Source organism: Pelodiscus sinensis, chromosome 6 (genome assembly GCF_049634645.1).
Source record: "Pelodiscus sinensis isolate JC-2024 chromosome 6, ASM4963464v1, whole genome shotgun sequence".
NCBI classification, from domain to species: Eukaryota; Metazoa; Chordata; order Testudines; family Trionychidae; genus Pelodiscus; species Pelodiscus sinensis.
The window spans coordinates 52,342,416-52,363,489 of NC_134716.1; the positions used below are offsets into that span (position 1 = coordinate 52,342,416).

General features: G+C 42.2%; 1 protein-coding gene across 2 annotated transcripts in view; it reads right to left on the reverse strand.

Moving 5' to 3' along the window:
* Positions 1–15,187, reverse strand: part of GRAMD2B (GRAM domain containing 2B) — a 63,598-nt gene extending 48,411 nt beyond the window's left edge. Inside the window, exon 1 of one of the 2 annotated variants that reach the window (XM_075931926.1) lies at positions 14,944–15,187. In XM_075931926.1, the coding sequence (XP_075788041.1) occupies positions 14,944–15,068 (125 nt within the window). In that variant the 5' untranslated portion in view covers positions 15,069–15,187. The remainder of the gene's footprint in view (positions 1–14,943) is intronic. The other variant, XM_075931931.1, reaches the window with a different exon arrangement.
* Positions 15,188–21,074: the final 5,887 nt, after the last annotated feature.

Genomic DNA, 21,074 nt, shown 5'->3' on the forward strand with positions numbered 1-21,074 from the left:
AATAGCAAAGATGTGTACGTGCTCCAAGATGTCTATGGTGCTGATCCTAAAACTGGATCTAACTAGATCAACTTGCATGACCAGGACCTAATCTAAGATACAACACAGCACAGGATGACAAACTAGAGGAGGATACAGGAAGGTTGTGAGATGCAAGAACAAAAGATAATGAGAAACATAAGATCCTTTGTCACCCTTGCTAATCCTTGCTTCTCCGCTTCTTTCTTCCCAGAGTGGTGGTGTAGGGCACTGAGAGCCATGAGCTCTCAACTGTTGCAGACTACTGTTCTCTTTTCAAGTGGGCTGGTTTGTCTTGTGTACCCCCAAGAGACACTTTAGTTAAAAACTACTTGCTTACAAAATCAGACATAAAATACGAAGTGTCACAGCACACTATTACTGAAAAATGGCTTATTTTCTCATTTTTACCATAATATTAAATAAATCAATTGGAATATGAATATTGAACTTACGTTTCAGTACATAATGCACAAGAAGGTTTACCTGGAATCGCTCCGGTCCTTAATTAATGTTTGTTTCATTTGAATCATTGCTCTGGAGTGGGGCTGAGAATGAGGGATTCAGTATGCAGGTTGCCCCAAGGAGACAGGACTACCTCAGCCCTCTCTCACCACAGCAGCTTTGGGCCATGTGAGAAATGCCTCTCCATGGTAGTTGCCACTCCAGTATACACAGATGGGGAAGGGGTGCATTTCCCCAGCTTGAAGCAGGTTTAGGTTCATCTACCTCTTGTGCTCCCCAGCTTGAGTGAGGAATGTAGGCATCTGTGCTGACAAAAGGAAACAGCCAGGTAGCTATGTTCCTGTATGAATTACAGGGGGAGGGAGGCAGAGAGGAACTTCAGGCTGCCCTGCCCTCCTGTGACCAGGTGGACCAGGCCCCAAAGTCTCCCATTGAAGGCTAGTACCTTGCCACTCCCCAACCCAGCAAACCACAGAGAAGTCCTCCAAGGAGGCTAGAGTGTCTGCAGGATGAGGCAACCAATTGAGGCCAGGAAGGCCCTATAAAAGGGGCTGCAGGACCAGTATCAGCTCAGTGTTGCTGGAGTTGTCAAGTAGAGAAGATCACAGGTAGCTGTCTGATTATGGGTGTAGCAGCAGCACTGAGCGCTCTATATGGGGAGCTTGTGAGGACTATATGATGAACTGAGGTAAAACCCCTATCTAGCAGCAAGGAACTCTTTCCAGGAAGAGAAGCCCTGGAGGCACCACTCTCTCCTGAGTGGTGAAACAAAATGAGAGACTAAGAGGGGCCCTAACAGAGACTACTGAGATGGGCTGCTAAGTGGATACCTTAGAAGGGGTTTGAGTATGTAACCCCCTCTTTCCTCCCTGGGTTACTCAGGAGCAGGCATTGCTCATCTGTGTGCCTGATCTTTTTTAATATTAAAGGAGATCCTGAGTATCCCAGTGATATTGGATAGTTGGGGATCCTCTGTCAGTCCCTTGCATCTAAAGGTATATAAAATTGCAGTGCTTCCACCTGGCTGGACCCAGTACACACTTAATGGTGTGCCTTGGGAACCTCCAGGAATACTTATTCTGGTAATCTGGATCTAACTCCCAAACAACAATTATAAATAATATACATTATTATATGCTAGCATTACTAATGCTAGTAGTGGGTTCACTGGCCAGATCACTGCCTCCTTTTGGGGGCTGGACTCGTTCAGTCCTAGGATTCTATGATTCTACATCTAATTGACTAAATTAGAATTAACACACCTTTACTTAGCCATTTAAAGAAACAGGTTTAGCAGACTAAAATTGAATAAAATCCATCAACAAAGTACACAGAAATAAATGAAACTCTTCTAACTGGCATTTATACTGCCACATATATCCCACCCCAGAGTGTGCACTCGTCTGGATCTGAGTCCCAGACACTTGAGCTCTTGAAGATCTGTAGCTGGAGTGGAGACAGCACTGTGCAGGTTGTGTGTGTCAGTCCAGGCAGGCAGCTAGCTGCAAAATCCCTTTGCCACTGGAGCAGGCCCCACCAAATGCTAGCAGTGGGTTCACTAGGCAGATCATTCTGCCTCTTTTTGGACCCAGATTCAGTCTGTCTTCTGTGCTCGATCCCAGGCAATCCTTTCCCAAACAGCCACAGTTACTTCTGTGTAGACTCTTCTTATCCACAGGCATTGCCAGGGTCAATCACCAAGAGCCCCTGAAATAGCCTGCTAGATCCAAGCCCCACCCAGCAGGCTCTAGCTTCCAGATTGAAAGGCTCTGCACCAGAAATCTGGCTTCTCTCTCCAGATTGGAACCAATCAATTCTCTTCCTGCACTGCCTGGAAGAGAACAGTTCCCTTCCTTTTTTCTAAGGCATCATGGGAGTTTTAGTCTATAGGGCTAGATTGCAGCACAAAGGATTCTTCCTGTAAAAGTCGGAGGCTCTTAAAGGGGGCCTAGAAGTGATTCAGTTACAGGGCGGAGGAGCCAAAAGAGTCTGAAGAACAGAGTGAGAGCAGGCACATGCATTTGACCAGATGCTGGCACTCATTATACCTCCCCAAAGGGCCCAGGGTGGGAGGCTTAGGCTTGGGTCTGGATCATCCCCCCCCCCACACACACACACACATCTCCCCACCCCTTACCCTATCCTCTGCAACCCCAGCTAAACTCTTTCACCTGCCTGGTGATTCTTTTTCCTATATAGTAATTTAAAGACAAGCAATCCTGTTCCAGGCACATTCCATTTTCGTGGCACAACCAAACCCTGATCTCGCTTTGTTATGATAAGCAGAAGCTGCATACCAAAGGTGGGGGTTCCAGCTCTTACCATTTAGAAGGAGTTCTTGAACAAACAGACTCATGGATGGATAGACACACAAACTTTCTAAAATATATAGTAGAGAAGTATTAACAAGTCATTGTATAAAATGTTAACTTTGCTAGTGCTTTTTATGTAGCCTGTTGTAAAACTATGAAAATATCTAGGTGAGTTAATATAGCCCTGGAAGACCTCTCCATACCCCGGCGGTTACATGTACCCAGTGCTTTTTTTGTGATGGTACGCCCTGGGACAGCGTAGCAGCACCTATTTTCCCTGCTTAATTTACATGAATTGCAATCCCTTCTGGTACCGGCACCTCTTTTCTTGGGGTAGCTGGGTTGCTCAACAATTTTTCTCCCCCTGAGTTTTGGCTGGGTGGTTTTTTTTTTTTTTTTGCTCTTTGTTGCTCAACAAGTTTTCCCCCAGAGTACCCGCACTGTTTTTCTTACAAAAAAAGACTTCATGTACCCCTGGTTGAGAACCACTGTGCTAGCGCAAACCAACTTGTGGCTCCAGAGCTGCATGCAGCCCCTTGCATGGCCACTGACTTAGTGCAAATGTTCCAATGTGCTAGGAGTGCTCACTGCTTAATCCCCGCCTTTGCCCAGGCCCCATTCCCACTCCACCCCTTTTACCAAGGCCCCCACATGTTCTGCTGAGCCTGCCATCTCCACACTCCTCCCCAGAGCCTCCTGCATGATGTGAAACAGTTGATTGTAGTGAGTAGCAGGTGCAGGGATGGAGAGAAAAACTTCTGATTGGCGGAGCTGCTAGCAGGCAGGAGGCACGGTGGCCGGGACTGATAGAGGGGAGCTGCTGAGATATTATTGTGTCTCTTTGGCATTGTACACTGGTAAATTCTGGCTCGTTCACAAACTCAGTTTGGCTACCCTGTGCTAGATGAAAGCAACAATGAACAGCTCCTCCTAATGGTCCAGTTTGTTTCCATTGAAACAAAACTGAATTAATATTGCTTTATAAATAGCATATATATTTTACTGTACTGTAAATAAGCACCTATAGCCAAAATGTGGCCTTATAAATTCTTATCTCTACATGCACTTAAGTTAAGATATTCTGAATGCTTTAGATAGACTTGCTATACACACTGCTGCAAATTAAATATAAAAGTCAAAATGAGATATTATGGCTCCAAAATGAGTTTCCAGAATTTCTGCTTCGAAGAAATATTTTAAAAAAATCTGTTTTTTTTTGTTTCAACATGAAACAAAGTTTGTGATTGAATAAAAAAAGTGTAGTCAAAACCTTACTCACCAATGCCCCTCTTACTGTTCAACAGTACATCAAGGCTACGTCTATACTGGCCCCTTTTCCGAAAGGGGCATGCTAATTTTCCAGGTCGTAATAGGGAAATCCGCGGGGGATTTAAATATCCCCCGCGGCATTTAAATAAAAATGTACGCCGCTTTTTTCCGGCTTGTAGAAAAGCCGGAAAAGAGCGTCTACACTGGCCCCGATCCTCCGGAAAAAAGCCCTTTTCCGGAGGATCTCTTACTTTGAAGTAGGAATAAGAGATCCTCCGGAAAAGGGCTTTTTTCCGGAGGATCGGGGCCAGTGTAGACGCTCTTTTCCGGCTTTTCTACAAGCCGGAAAAAAGCGGCGTACATTTTTATTTAAATGCCATGGGGGATATTTAAATCCCCCGCGGATTTCCCTATTACGACCTGGAAAATTAGCATGCCCCTTTCGGAAAAGGGGCCAGTGTAGACGTAGCCCACAAGTGTCTATGAGGACTGAATATGTTCTATTCCCCCTACTTAGAGTCTTGCTTGCCAGTCTGTAGCCATTCATATAGTTACTCCCTGAGATGCTGCTCCTGTCACAGCTGACATGGTTTTAGCCCATCCTAAATCTCATCTTAGAAACTCCATTACTACTTCTCTGGCACCTTTCAGAATGCACCATCAGGACCTACCCAATTAGACTGTTCTACATATCAGGTCCTAGAGAGCACTTTTTACTGTGCTTTTTACTGTGCCTCTGAGGCAACAAGAGGGGGGAACCCAAGCTGGTACTGGGGGAAGCCAGCTTAAAAGTTGCCTGTCCCCCTGCTGCCTCTATCAGAGGCAGCGAGGAGAGATAGGAGAGGCTGCTGCGAAGCATGTCCGCAGGGGATGCTGGACTTAGCATGAGCTGGGACCAAGCAGTCCCAGCTTGCACAGACACTGCTCCTCTGCATTTTTAATGTTGTAAAAGCCTGGCAACTCTTCCTATATTTAAAATGCAGAGCCACAGCACGGGTGGTTCCCGGAGCTACCCGCGCTGAGGCTCTGCACAATGGCTCTATCAATTAATCCATATTGTTGATACAAATTGTATTGACTTATATGATTAGCTTGGTAACTGCAATTTAACATCCCTAATGAGTACCCGAACTTTTGGCCTAAAGCTTATAGGTGAAACATGATATATAGTACACAATCAAGAGTTGTGCAAAATGAACAGAAGTGTCTGAGGCAGGAAAAGTTTGGGATGTGCAACAAATAGGTAAGAAAATGCTAAAACCAACTACTGGAGAACCATACTGAATAAAATACATAATGATAGGGGTGTGTGTATATGGCCAAATGCCTAAGCCTCAGCCAGAGTCCTCCATAACACTGTCATGAAAAGCTTTGTGGAAGAATTTGTACAGCACTAAACACAAGCTGCCAATATGAAGTTGTGATATCTGGAACGCGTAAGGCAAACACAGAGCAGAGCTGTGTTGTTTTTATAACACACACCAACAGTCACTTAGAAACATTCAATCTGAGGTTAGGGGCCTACTACAGGGATGGGTGGATAAGGTGATGTTCTGTGGCCAACATTGTGCCAGGGGTCAGACTAGATGATTATGATGGTCCCTCTTGACCTTTGAGTCTATATGTCTGTAGAAGGATTATTTGAAGTATTCTATCAGGATCACTTTAATGACAAAGATAAGATTAGATAAAGACTTTTCAGTAAGCAGTAAAAATGTGAGACATGGGCGGGCTGTAACATAGAAACAGAAATTGTGCTAGAAGAGAAACTTAACTCAGACACGGGGAAAGATGTTGAAACCATAGCTAATCCTATCACACATGCAAAAGAGCCACTCCTATTAGAAACACAAGCAAGTCAATGAAATGTTGTGAAACATCTGCAAGTCCTTTAGCACACAAGATATGTACAAAGTAAATCGAAGTCCTGGTCAGGGTTTAGAAGATAAGTAGACCCTTGGGAATTTGATGGATGCTTCATTGAAACATTTCAGCCTATGGATTGCTCACAAAGTATTTGCTATGTCTATTATTTTGTGTATTCACTATTCAGAATTCCTTACTTGTAGGTTTTAATTGATTTGATATTTACAAATCCTATTTTGCACAATTTATGCATATCTACATGGGAATGAAATGTACATAAAGATTATGAATAAGTAAAACCTGCTGCTAGCCAGAAATTTCCTACACAGATGGTGGGGCATATACAGGCAGTCCCCGGGTTACGTACAAGATAGGGACTGTAGGTTTGTTCTTAAGTTGAATTTGTATGTAAGTCGGAACTGGTACATATTGTAGGGGAAACTCTAGCCAAACATTTCTCCAGAGCTCAGTTTTATTCTCCCACACCTCACTTCCCTCAGTCCTTTATTCTCAAGCTGAGGTGTCTGCTGAGAAAAGCCGCTCCGCGTCTCCCTGGTCTGCTGGGGGGAAGCAGCTAGTGTGGGGTTGCCTCACCCCGTTTGTAAGTAGGGATCCGATGTAAGTCGGATCCATGTAACCCGGGGACTGCCTGTATAGATCGCTTGTCCTAGGGATGATGATAGAACAACTGAATGAGTTATACATTAGTAGATATTGTGGTAGCTAATAAGAACAATCAGCAAAATATTCATATAAATTGGGGACACTTTATAGGAACAAAATATGAAACATCAAATGGATTTTCTGCAATGATGCACTAGTAACATGGTTCCAGGTCATGTAATGGTGGGTCTATAACACATTGTACATATGCCTTAGCCACCATTCCAGCATCTACTTGATTGATATTCTGATACCAATGACTTGCAAGAAATTTTCCATGTGAAGTCCCAGTAGGCCCAATTTGTACATATGAGGAAGTGTCATTGCAAAAATACTATATGGAAAGAGAGGCAAAGGTCAATACACCACCAGAACAAAATGCACTGTGATTGGTGGAACACAGGGTCATTCATATCTCCAATCTGCTCACAGAAACCTCAATAATATAAAGTAACAAAGACACAGATAATAGTTCAGTTACAAGTCCCTGTTCACTAAACTTTCCAGGTCCTTTGGACATGTCTACACTCCGGAGAAGGTTGACTCTCTGGAGGTCGATCTTCTACTGTTCGATTTAACAGGTCTAGTGTAGACCCCCAGATTGAATGCTGAGGGCAGTCCCTGCTGGCATCCAGCGCTCCTCATTCTGCGAGGAGTAAGGGAAGCCAACGGGAGCATGTGCTTATGTCAGCCTTCCTCAGTGCAGATGCTGTGGTAGCTCGGTTTAAGGTAAGCCGAATCCAGATATGCATTTTGTGTAGCTAGCTGAATTGTCTGGTTTAGCGTAGACCTAGGCTTCATGTGCTCACTTGTAATGGGGGGAAGTATATGAAGCCTGCTGAAGACAATCATTGTTTGCGTCCCATTCCTTAAATATAATTTCCCCAATGTGAGAATCCTTTGTTCAATGCTCCCTTCAATCCCCCACAACCCAGAAGAGAACAACATTCACAATGGATTCCAGCACCAGGTGACATAGCTACCTGTTTATGTAGAACCAACCACACAATTCAGGCTTATTGGAAAACCATAGCCATTCACAGACCATTGTCTTGAGGTTGGGGCCATTAAGTTCCTTAAGTAGCACTAATTGCTTTCATTAGAAAACCTCAATTAATAAATGAGTTTTCACTTCATCTTTCTAACTTCACATACAAAAATGATACATACAAACAAATTTCAGTGTATTTCAATATTTCAACGAGAGGTTACATGCCACATTTTGCATAAATCACATTTGAGTTATGCATGTTCATATTCAAAAATATTTCCATAAAAATATGGGGACAGTGTCACATACTCCATTGTAAATTCATTTCAAGTCCTGAATGAATACAAATATAGTAACACACTTACTGGGTACACAGTCCACAGTGACAAAACTTTCAAGGCACATACCAGTGCAGTTAGGACAGCAAGTAAAACTGGTGACTAATTGTGGCGGGGCACCCCCCGCCTCCGTCCCCTTTCCCCTGGGAAACAAAGCGTTGACCCCCAGCCTGGGGGCCTAATCTATAATCTCAGCAGGCCCAGCGGCCTAGTCCAGCATGCGCAGCAGGCCCAGCGGCCTAGTCCAGCACGCGCAGCAGCCCCAGCGGCCTAGTCCAGCACGCGCAGCAGGCCCAGCGGCCTAGTCCAGCACGCGCAGCAGGCCCAGCGGCCTAGTCCAGCACTGAGGGGTGGGGTAGGGGGGTCCGGGCCCTCCCTCTCCACCGGACCCCAACCCAGGGCCCTAACGGTGGTGGGTGGTTCCCACCAACGGCTCAGCGGGGGATCCTCCCCCAAAACATGCTAAGCCCACTGGGGGGGGGGGTTTCCCGGCCCCTTGCCCTGGGTTACTTCCTACCCCCAATCTGGCAGCCGACGGAGGTCCCACCTGGCGATGCTGGGTTGCTGGCAGCAGCCTCGTCCGGCGGTCTTGTCCCTGGGGCAGGGGCACGGGGGCGTCTTCTGCAGCGGGGCGGACGGCCACCGGGCGTCGGTGTTGGGGGCGTGCTCGCCCCAGGGCTGGTGGTAGCCGCAGCGGTGCCTCCTCCGGCTCTGGATCTGGCGGCAGGTCCGGCGGCGGGCCTGCAGCTTGGGCCGGAGCTCCTGCCTCCCCAGCGGTCTGCCTCAACTGAGCAGCCCAGCAGTCTTTTATAGCGAGGCTGCACTCCGAGCATGCCCAGTAGGGCTGTGGGGGAGGGGCGTGTTCTGCCCAATAAATGGGCTCCCCTTCCTCCTGCTCAGTGCGGGGCAGGTTCGCCCTGTCACACTAATCAATAGGGCTAACACATGATAGGAAGAAATAGGCACACATGTAGACCTTTGTGAACCAACTATGCACATACTCATAATCAGAATATTTGCCCTGTGGATTGCCATAAGAAGTCAGCATGGAGGGCTATGAGACATAAATACTATTATCCGCAAGTAGAAATGTGCATAAAATTAATCCCATGGGCTTTCCTGTCATATAAATGCCTTCTAACGGTGATAACACAGTCAAAACTCCGTACCCATTTCATCAGCACTTCCTCTCCAAGGTTACATCTATACTGTGGCACTATTTCGGTATCCTGAAATAGCTATTCTGCATCTCTTAAACCAGCCAGTTATTTCAAAATAGATTGTGAAATAACAGGCTTGCGATTCCGACATCCCTGTAACCTTTGTTCCATGAGGGTTAAGGAACGTTTTGGAATAGCGGTTTATTTCAAAATTAGGTGCGGTGTAGATGGCATCACATTTCAAAATATGCTATTTTGAAATTAGATCATAATAAGATACGCAATTTGTGTAGCTCAAATTGTGCATCTTATTTCAACCTATGGGTGCAGTGTAGATGCACCCCCAAGTGTCCACAGACATGTTGTATGTCAAATGCATTCTTTGGTAAGGATTATCCTTTAATCATACTCGGACTACTTGTATAGTATGGATTGCCATTAAGTGACCTGGCAGCCTGATCTGCTCCCACTCGCTCTCTCCCAGTCTGCTACACTCTGCTTCACTATGGAAACAGGAAGCAGAGCATCCTGGCCCTGGCCCTGGCCCCAGGATTCTCTGTTTCCTGTCGCTGTGGTAAAGTGGAGCACAGAAGTCTGGGAAAGGATGGCGTGGCAGAGCAGGCTGGGTCACTCCGACTCCTGCTGCCACAATGAGTGGAGGCTGGTAATCCCCCAGCTCCTGTTGCTTGCGGGAGGGGCCTGGAAAGGGTAGGGTGGGAAAAGAGCAGGGGAAAGAGATGAAACAGGAGTGAGGTGGAGATGGAGCAGAGGCAGGATGGGGGGGGGGGGAGGCGGTTTGAGCCAGGCTCTACACCCCCGGGGGACAGATCTGCCCAACTCCTACAGAACAAAATTAAAAAACAAATATAGTCTAGTACAGTGTTTCTTAAAACTGTGTTCTGAGGTATGCTGCAGAGAACAACAAAATTCAAAATGACCACCCTTAAATGGACAGGCGACTTTTTTTTTCTTTGCTCAGTAACTTTCCCCCCAATTCTTTTTTTCTCAATAACTTTCCCCCTGACCCTTTCCCCCCGATCTTTTTTGTTTTTTGTTTTTTTTGTTCAATAAAAAATCCTTGGTGTTCCTCATAAAAAAAAATATTGTTTGGTGTTCCTCGGTCTCAAAAAGTTTAAGAAACATCGGTCTAGTAGCACCTTAAAGACTAACAAAACATTAAGGTGCTACTAGACTATTTGTTGTTCTTTTAGTTTTTCCTGTTACAGACTAACTCAGCTTCCCCCCTCTGAAGATTTTGATCCTACAGAACAGTAAAACTTCTGCTAGTAAGCTATTGTACCAGGTAAGATCCTGGCTCCACTGAAATCAATAAAAAGCTCTAATTGACTTCTGCAGGGCCAGAATTTCTCCCATTGTGCTTTCTAACCATGTTAGTCCTTGCAGACTATGTTACCTACTGCTCGAGGGAAACAGTCTCTGAGAACTACAAATGTCAAGCCAAGAATTAGGAAAGTAGATTATGATAAAAATATGCCTTCAGTGTATACCTTTGTAGCCTTTATACCTGATGTTCAAAAATCTCAACTTTTTATCAAAGTGGAAACTAACCAATTTTACCTGTCTTTCATTTACAGAAAGACCTTTTCCTTTCTGCTATTACTACTACTAATAGGACTTATTTTTTTGATTAGAGTAGTGCCTAGAGGTTCCAATCCAGGTCAGAGCCACACTGGGCTAGGCTATGTTTTATATAATTAGACTTTCTCTGACCTAAAGAGCATAGAATTTATAAACAAAAAAAGGCATACAAAGGGTGGAAGTGGAAACTGAAAGGTAAGGTGACCTATGCAAGTTCACATAGCAGATCAGAAGCAGGAATAGAACCCTCAACTTTGTTGCCTCAGAGGGTATTCTACACTACAGAGTTTTGTCGGAACTTGAGGAATGTCCACACTGCAACTGTGTTCTTCCGGAAGAAAATCAAAAAAACACAGGGGTTTTTCCAGCATTGGTAATCCTCATTCTACGAGGAAGAAGCCTTTTTGCAAAAGAGCTCTTTCACAAAAAGGCGTGTGGATGGGAAAGAGGAAGTTCTTTTGGAAGAAGAGGAAAGAGGAAAAAGCACGGCTGCCCAGGTGTCCATTCCATCCATAGTAATCACAGCTTACATGCAAGAGAGCGTCCATTCAGTCTGGACACTCTCTTTTGAAAAAGCAGATCACCTTTCAATGCACTCTGGCAGTGTGGACACTCTCTTTTGGAAGAAGTTTTTTTGGAAGATCTTTCAAAAAAAGCTTCTTCTAAAAGAAGCCTGTAGTCGAGACATAGCCTCTGTTACTGCTGTAGTCATCAGGTCGTTGTTATAAAATAAGCCTATCCTTATCACCAGGGCTCGCCAAACTGTGGAGAGCCCCACTCGCCAGCTGTGCTCTCCAGCGATCTGCGCATGAGCAGATCATTCTGCACAGGCGCAGATTGCCTGAACCCGGCTCTTCCGGGTTGTGATCTACTCTCTATTTTCGAGATTGCATTATTTGTCGAGCCCTGCTTATCACAAGTTATTTTCTTATATCTCTTCATGCAACAAAGTTAGTCCTGCCTGTTTAATTACCTACAATGACTTTCATTAGATGAAGCTTCTATTATTCATTTATCTTTTTATGGTAGCCTCCAGATTTTTCTAGACATCTAGGACAAGAAATTCCTACCCTGAATTGCTCAAACTCTAAGGAAAAATTCAGAATGAAGAAAACATATAACATCAAAAATGAATTACATTAGTCCAGTCAGCTCCTTGCTGTTTTTATAGCAAAGAAAACTGAAGGTAATAAACTGTTCTACTGAACAATTTATTTCATATAAAGAAAAAAAAATCTCTTTTTCTTTTTGCTGCTTTGGGAACCTGTAAAAAATGTGTCCCAGATATAACAGGCCACATCAGACAAATGCTTATCCTGGGGAAGTTTGTTGTGTTATTGACCATCGAAACAGTTCACAATGTTTTAAGTGGTCATAATTAGGCTATAAAGATAGCACATCTTTAAGAAGAAAGGTGAACATTTATCCCTCTCTTTACTGCTTCAGTTTGTCTGAAGCCTTGGTGACCTAGTGTGGGTTGGGCTTATCTCTGAAGGATACAGTTGTCACCACCAGAACTTCATTTGTATTTAGTGCAAGTACATATTCTGAACAACATATAAACTTCAGCAAGAAGAACCTAAATTAATGGTTTCCTAATAAAAATGCTTAATATCTACGTAATACTTTTCATATTCAAACTGTGTTATGGCTGTTAATTAACCAACCCTCCTCACTTAGACCTCTGTGCAATAGATAAGTGTTCTTAATGACATTTCACAGATGAGGAAACCCATGGGGGAGAAATGAAGAGATTTACCCAAGACAAACTGCAGATCATTGGCAGAGCCAATATAAGACCCGAGGACCTTTTGACTTCTAGGCTATACTGGTTCCCACACTGGAGTCCCTTTTAGATTTTCTGTGTGTGTTAGCTTAATCATTACTGGCCATCGCTAATCCTTAATTTCCCTTTACAAACATCTGATGTACTGAGAATAGATTTTTTTATGCTTGCATTATCATTGTATTATTGTTAAGGGTGATAATACATACAGAATGCAGTAGGTATACACTGAGTCTTGTAGACACCATAGACGATAAGGACCCTAGTCTACTAACCTTAAAAAACAAATTTGTACATAGTCAATCCATTGGATTGGCCTAAACCACAAAGTTTGAGTTAAAGTTGAGACTTTTCTGAGGTTTGATGGATTTGACTGTAAGATTTTGATTCAGCCCCTGTAGTAGAGGTAGAGATCAATTGTGAAGTTCAGATCTTAATTAACTGGTCTGGATTGCTGGAAGGTGGCTCTCAGGACAGTTTTGTGAATCCACCTGACAGTGCTGTGGATGCATATTATTAACACTCTTTTTTTTGGATATAGATTCCTAAACCTGATCCATAAACATACAGGGCTATGCATGCTGTACTCCTAACTGAAGCCTTGGTTGTAGTATAACATCCCACCTGTTTCTGAAATCTGCTCTCTATTTGTTTCTGAAATCAGGTCTGCTCTTTGTCAGAAGCTGCATGCTGCCATGGTAATAAATGATGTGCTCCCCTGTCTGAAATGTTAATAGGCCCCTGGATTCCTGCAGATTTATACTCATTTGCACAGTGCCAATTACAGCAAGAGCAAAGCTGAGGTATATAAAAGCTTAAATATACAGTCAGTCTTTGGCCTCAAGCATGACTAATTATGATTACTGAGAACAATCATTAATATGAAATTGTTAGTCTCTATCTTTACACATAGATAATGTTCTATAAATAAACAGGATAGTCATGAAAATTAATTGGAATAAAAAAAGTCTGAATGCCTTTTAAAAAATCTTATTTCACTGACAGTGGCATGCACCTCACTTTAGGAGTCGTAACTGCGACACACATACCGGAAACAAGTCCATAAGTGCTCACTCCAACTGCCAGGTCATGCCATGGAATTACATATGCTTCCTTCCTAGGTTGTCTGTTTTTTTGTTGTTGTTAAGTTAGTTCATGTTGTTGGAGTGTTTCTTTTTTAGAAAGGCCTTTATGATCCTCCACCAGCCACCAGATTGAGCAGGACTGGATTGGATTTCTACAGGGTCTTTCTCCACCACTTGCTATTTGGCGGGATAGGTTGTTTCTGAGTGACATGAGGCATAGGAATCTCTACCTCTCCACAGAATGATTATGCTGCTTCCAGAACATCCAGGGTATCTAGCTGGGTATGCATACCCCTCAGCCACATCTGGGGTACATAACATGGTGAAGCGAGTAAAAAATAGGCACACAAATGAACACTGGATGCTGATCTGAAAGCAGGCCCTAATTGACTCCTTTCAGGAAACAAAAGGAACTTCTGACACCAATTTAATTAGAACTCAGGAATTGCTGTGTCCTGATCCTGTGCTCAGGTTGGTAGACAATCTCTTTCCCATAGTCAAAAACTAAAAATTATAAAAGACATTATGAAAACATAAACATTAAAAAAATATTTCACAGAACCTGAGGTCAGGCTATCAAACTAATTTAACCGTAAACAATATTTTTGAAGCCTGGTCTCCAATTATTTTAACACGCTGAGATTTATTCTTGTGTTGCAAAATGACAGTTACCCAAAGGAACGGCCAGGGTGTTCCTCACGAGCCCTGAATGTGCTTATGTAACACACACCAATCACCAATTTATAGTTTAAAAAAAAAAGACTGTGGTGGTTATTAATAGTATTTGTGGCACGGGGCAGATACAGAGGTCAAATAGTGGTGGAAAATTCTCATGCAAGTTAAAGTGGTGGCAGAGCTATTCTAAGAAGCTCCTTCAGCAAATAGCCCTTTGCATAACTCCCATTCCTCACAGACAAATGTGCTGGAACAAGGGGTGCTCCTGCACCCCTTGGTTTGAACTGGTTTCCACCATAGAAAGGGCTCAGACTATTATTTGAAATTATTCTTATTATTTCTATACAAAAATAAGGAACTGTAGTCTCATAAATCTTGTGCTGCCTCGTAAATTCCCCCGCCGCGCCCTTTAGATTAACTTCCTCAATACTAAAAGTCTCAGAAGAGTAGCTGTGTTAGTCTGTAACTGAAAAAAATTAAAAAACAACTAACAGTTCTGCAGCACGTTAGAGACTAACACTAAGTCTCATACTAAGTGCAGCCACTCATCCAACTGTAATCGTTAGCACTGTGTGCTTTGCCTTCACAAATTAAACGTCTTTGTGAGGGCTTACAGCAGCATAGGTGCGCTGGTGCCATCCTACTCTTTCGCTGCTATTTTCTCTGCAGATATCAAATTGGTTCAAAATGCTCAGTCTGAACTATATTGAACTTACCTCAGAAACACTGATCCAATGCTATCTGTAAGGCTGAGTGGAGAGCCCTCACCAGGCTTCCGGAAGCTGTTTTGAGTCTCATAATGAAAAACAGAGTCATCCAAGGAATGCCTTTTTCTCACCATTTTTAATGGAGTTAGTGGCAGAATTCAACAAATTCAGCACAAATTGCTGATCTCCGAAGTGATCCTTTAAAAGTTCATCCGTTCACTGCTGTAGGCAGTGCATTCTTGATGTGAACCCAGCTCAAGCTACTTTTTTTTGTTAAATCTGTTAATAAGTAACACGTTAGCATGATATCACAAGGTGGTTTTCCATTTGTCCATAGTGCTTCATATACTTCAAACAAGTCAGACTATGTTGTGAGATAGGACTTTAGAACTGACTACTAGCCCTATTACCTTGTTGGTATAAATCACTTCTCATAGGCAGCTCTAATACTATTAGTGAAATCATTCTGCCTTTTAAATTAAAAAACATGAGGATATGTAAAAGAATTGCACTCTTCAAATAAATTTTCTTTGACAAGTTCAGCATCAGAAGCAAATAGAAATATGCTCTATACCATATGGACTATCAGCCTGACTCTAATTACTCAGAACGGCAAAGTATCTTTTATATAGTATATATACTGCCTTATCTAAATCATTTGGCATATCAAGGCTATTTTATTGCTACCCACATTAAAAGTGCATATATGTGTGTGTATAATTATCAATATATGTAAATGTTTTAAAATGAAGATACTGCAGCTCATTTTAATATGGCCTTTTACATTCAAATCACCAGATAACAATAGCAGTTTGCTTAACCTTTCCTTCCAGAGGGAGCTGTAGCCATTAACTGCAAGCTCGCATGTCTTCCTATTTGTTGAAGATGATGGTAATGATTGTACATGAGAAAACTGTGCACACAGTGGAAAAAAGTGTTTTAAATATGATGACTTCAGTCATCCTGGCTGAAGCCCTCAATCCATGCAGATAGCCCCTCATGCCTGTACAGAGTCCCTTTACCTTCAACCTGGATATAAAGGGCTAGCCATGAGGATTCCCATTTCCTGATGGATTCTAAATTTATGAACCTGAATTCCTAGTCTGAAGTTCCCTAGACACATTCTTTAGCAAAGCAAATGACAATTTAATTTGGACTATTTCGTCAAAAAATGTTGTTTAAATTAAATTATGATTTTCTGTACATTTTACTCTCTTGTTTCTTTATATAATTAACCCCTCCCCCCAAACTGCTTAGTTTTGGAAAACAAATATCTCTTTTGTGATCAGCGTGAAGCAAACTGTAATTACATCTACTATAAACGACAGAAACAACAGAAGGGAAAATAAACTATGACAACACCATGATTATCACCATCAGGAAGGAAACGTAGATCAATACAAAACAGCACATCCCTTTGCAGGTGAAAACTCCAAATCAATTAAACTATTAAAGAAAAGATAAGGAAGGTTCCTTGTGATGCAAGATAAAAATATGAGATACAGAAACATGTATGAAACACAAAAGAGACAAGTAAAAAGATCGTGTAAAGATAGATAGAATATTATGAAATGAAGTTTTAAAAAATGAGTTAAATATGTATTTTCTTCTCCTGTGCAATAACAGACAAATGATCACCCCACCTTTCCCCAAAAGCAAGTTATTTTAACTTTTCTGATTCCCAGAGTTAAACTTTCTGGAAATCCAATAAATTAGTTCTTTCCAGAACTATATTTTACATTTTTGGATTCCAGCTGTCCAGACCTTTTAGCTGCCTGGGGTTCTGCTGGCTGAAATCAGTTTACAATCACAGGCTGATTAGCCACACAGCATCTTTGCACTTTACTCCTCTTCTTGGAAAACAAACATATACAAAGTTAGCTTTCAACAAGCAGAGCAAAACCAATGATAATGCTGTTAGTTCCTTCAAGGATACAAAAAATCTCATAAATGAAGAGGGTGGAAGTGGCCTCAAGAACAAAGCGAATTCACCCCCTGGTTTAGCAACGTCTGTTTTCCCCTTACTCTTACTTCATTCAGAGGCAAGGTGGCTACTCCTGCATTAGTTTGACAAGCCAAGCCCAGGTGTCTAGTTTTGCCAAGCCCCAGCATTAAAAAATTAAGCATCAGGAAGCCAAACATCCTGAGGCTACATCTAGACTAGCATGATTTTCTGCAAATGCTTTTAACGGAAAAGTTTTCCGTTAAAAGCATTTGCAGAAAAGAGCATCTAGATTGGCATAGACGCTTTTCAACAAAAGCACTTTTTGCGGAAAAGCGTCCGTGCCAATCTAGACGCGCTTTTGCGCAAAAAAGCCCCGATTGCCATTTTCGCAATCGGGGCTTTTTTGCGCAAAACAAATCTGAGCTGTCTACACTGGCCATTTTGTGCAAAAGCTTTGTGCAAAAGGACTTTTGCCTGAACGGGAGCAGCATAGTATTTCTGCGAGAAGCACTGATTTCAGACAGTAGGAAGTCAGTGTTCTTGCGGAAATTCAAGCGGCCAGTGTAAACAGCTGGCAAGTTCTTCCACAAAAGCAGCTGCTTTTGCGGAAAAACTTGCCAGTCTAGACACAGTCTGAGTGTTCTTCAGAAGTGTTTTCTCCACCAACCATCTTATTTGAGTCTGAGTCATCTGTCTTTCAGCCACAAGCTGCCCTGCATGACTCAGATATTTCATGCTTGTTATAGATTCATGGTGTTTGAAGCAGGGAAATTAAACCAACTCTAGTGTGGAATGGCATTATCGCATTTTAGGCAACAGAGTAGGGTGGAACTTTATGAAACATGGAACTCCAGTGGTGTATACAAAGCACAGTGACACTGACCAAGACATGTGAACACCATGAGGTGCTGGTTGATAAGCTGTATCATGGCTGTCAGAAAAACACCAGCTAGTGCTACATTCAATAACCGTAACAGGAGCAGGCCACCTGCAATATAATTAGGCATGGAAGGATTAAGTTTGCTTCAGTAAATGCTGACTTCACTGTACACACACAAACTGCTGAAAAAATATTTCCACCAATAATAATCATAATTCACAGATAGGGAAAAGAAAAGACGGATTTGAAGGATATTTACTTGGTATATTTTGTCTTGTGTTTCTATGGTTATAAAGCTTTAATATTTCGAACCACAATCTCTCTCCCCCCACCTAATTTCCTGCAATTGTGAAAATTGAAATAGAAACAAATAGAAAAAATGCTTTAAAATAAAACATATTATCTGTAAAAATTACATAAAAACCAAATTCTGCCAAGCCTAAATATGACAATACAGCAAATACCAACCAAGGATGCCTGAACCAAAGCGAGCTGAAGCGAATAGAAAATTTCTCATTTACTTGAATGAGTTTTGATCAAGGCGTTAATCAGAGCAGCACAACTATGACTCAGACACTCCTGTGTGGCAACAATGAGCCCAGACTTTAGAGAAGTAGCACAGAAAGGGAAACAAAAAAAGAGAAAAACTGAGGCCACTTTACCAATCAATAAACACAGCTGGAACAAATCTGGGTTTGATTGCTTTGATTCTCTCAGGAAGAGGATAGGGGAGCATTTATAGAGACAAAGCAAGAGAAGGAGCTAAGCAGCCTAGGAAATCTTAGAATACTTTAAGCCTCTTCACAATAGCCATTAGCCCATCTCTTTATAATGCTAAGAACATAAAAATGGCCATACTGGGTCAGACCAAAGGTCCATCTAGCCCAGTAGCCTGTCTGCCAGCACCAGGTGCCCCAGAGAGGGTGAACTGAAGACAATGATCAAGTGATTTGTCTCCTGCCATCCTTCTCCAGCCTATGACAAACAGAGGCCAGAGACACCATTTCTATCCCCTGGCTAATAGCCTTTTATGGACCTAACCTCCATGAAATTACCTAGCTTCTCTTTAAACTCTGTTATAGTCCTAGCCTTCACAGCCTCCTCTGGCAAGGAGTTCCACAGGTTGACTACGCCCTATGTGAAGAACAACTTTCTTTTATTAGTTTTAAATCTGCTACCCATTACCTTCATTTGGTGTCTTCTAGTTCTTCTATTATGGGAACTAATAAATAACTTTTCTTTATTCACTCTCTCTACACCATTCAGGATTTTATAGACCTCTATCATATTCCCCCTAAGTCTCCTCCTTTCTAAACTGAAAAGTCCCAGTTGCTTTAACCTCTCTTCATATGGGACCTGTTCCAAACCCCTAATCATTTTAGTTGCCCTTTTCGGAACCCTTTCTAAGGCCAAAATATCTTTTTTGAGGTGAGGAGACCACATCAGTACACAGTATTCAAGATGTGGGTGAACCATAGTTTTATACAGGGGCAGTAAGATATTTCTGTGTCTTATTTTCTATCCCTTTCTTAATAATTCCTAACAATCTATTTGCCTTTTTGACCGCCTCTGCACACTGTGTGGAAGTTTTCAGAGAACTATCCATGATAACTCCAAGATCTCTTTCCTGATTTGTCGTAGCCAAATTAGCCCCCATCATACTCTATGTATAGTTGGGGTTATTTTTTCCAACGTGCATTACTTTAAACTTGTCCACATTAAATTTCATTTGCCATTTTGTTGCCCAATCACTCAGTTTGGTGAGATCTTCTTGGAGTCCCTCACAGTCTGCTTCTGTCTAGACTATCTTAAACAGTTTAGTATCATCTGTAAACGTTACCACCTCACTGCTTACCCCTTTCTCCAGATAATTTATAAGTTGAACAGGATTGATTCCAGGACTGGCCCTTGGGGGACACCACTAGTTACCCCTCTCCATTCTGAAAATTTACCATTTATTCCTACCCTTTGTTTACTGTCTTTTAACCAGTTCTCAATTCCTGAAAGGACCTTCCCTCTTATCCCATGACCATGTAATTTACACAAGAGCCTTTGGTGAGGGACCTTGTCAAAGGCTTTCTGAAAATCTAAGTATACTAAATCTACTGGATCCCCCTTGTCCACATGTTTGTTAACCCCTTCAAAGAACTCTAATAGATTAGTAAGACATGATTTCCCTTTACAGAAACCATGTTGACTTTTGTCCAACAAATTATGTTCTTCTACGTGCCTGACAATTTTATTCTTTATTATTATTTCGACTAATTTGCCCGGTATTGAAGTTAGACTTACCAGTCTGTAATTGACAGGATCACCTCTGGAGCCCTTTTTAAATATTGGTGTCACGTTAGCTACCTTCGAGTCATTAGGTGCAGAAGCCTATTTAAGGGATAGGTTACAAACCACAGATGATAGCTCAGCAATTTCCCATTTGGGTTCTTTTAGAACCCTTGGAAGAATGCCATCCGGTCCCGGTGATTTGTTAACATTAAGTTTTTCTATTTGTTCCAAAACCTCCTCTAATGACACTTCAATCCAGGACAGCTCCTCAGACTCATCACCCACAAAGGATGGTGCAGGTTTGGGAATCTCCCTAATATCCTCAGCCATGAAGACTGAAGCAAAGAAATCATTTAGTTTCTCCTCAATGGCTTTATCGTCCTTGATTGCTCCTTTTATATCTCAGTCGTCTAGGAGACCCACTGTTTTTTTAGCAGGCTTCCTGCTTCTATTGTACTTAAAAAACATTTTGCTATTTCTTTTTGAGTTTTTGGCTAGCTGTTCCTCAAAATCTTTTTTTGCTTTTCTTATTACAGTTTTACACTTGATTTGACAGTGTTTATGTTCCTTTCTATTTATCTCACTAGGATTGGACTTCCACTTCTTGAAAGATGCCTTTTTGTTCCTCACTGCTTCTTTTACATGGTGGTTAAGCCTTGGTGACTCTTTTTTAGGTCTCTTTGTTTTTTAATTTGGGGCATACATTTAAGTTGGGCCTCTATTATGTTGTCTTTAAAAAGTTTCCAAGCAGCTTGCAGGGTTTTGGCTAAAGTCACTGTGCATTTTAATTTCTGTTTAACTAACCTCCTCATTTTTGTGTAATTCCCCTTTTTGAAATTAAATGCCAGAGTGCTGGACTGCTGAGGTGTTGTTCCCACCACAGGAATGTAAAATGTTATTATATTATGGTCACTATTCCCAAGTGGTCCTGTAACGGTTATATCCTGGACCTCATCCTGCGCTCCACTGAGGACTAAATCAAGAATTGCCTCTCCCCTTGTGTGTTACTGTACCAGCTGCTCCAAGAAGCAGTCA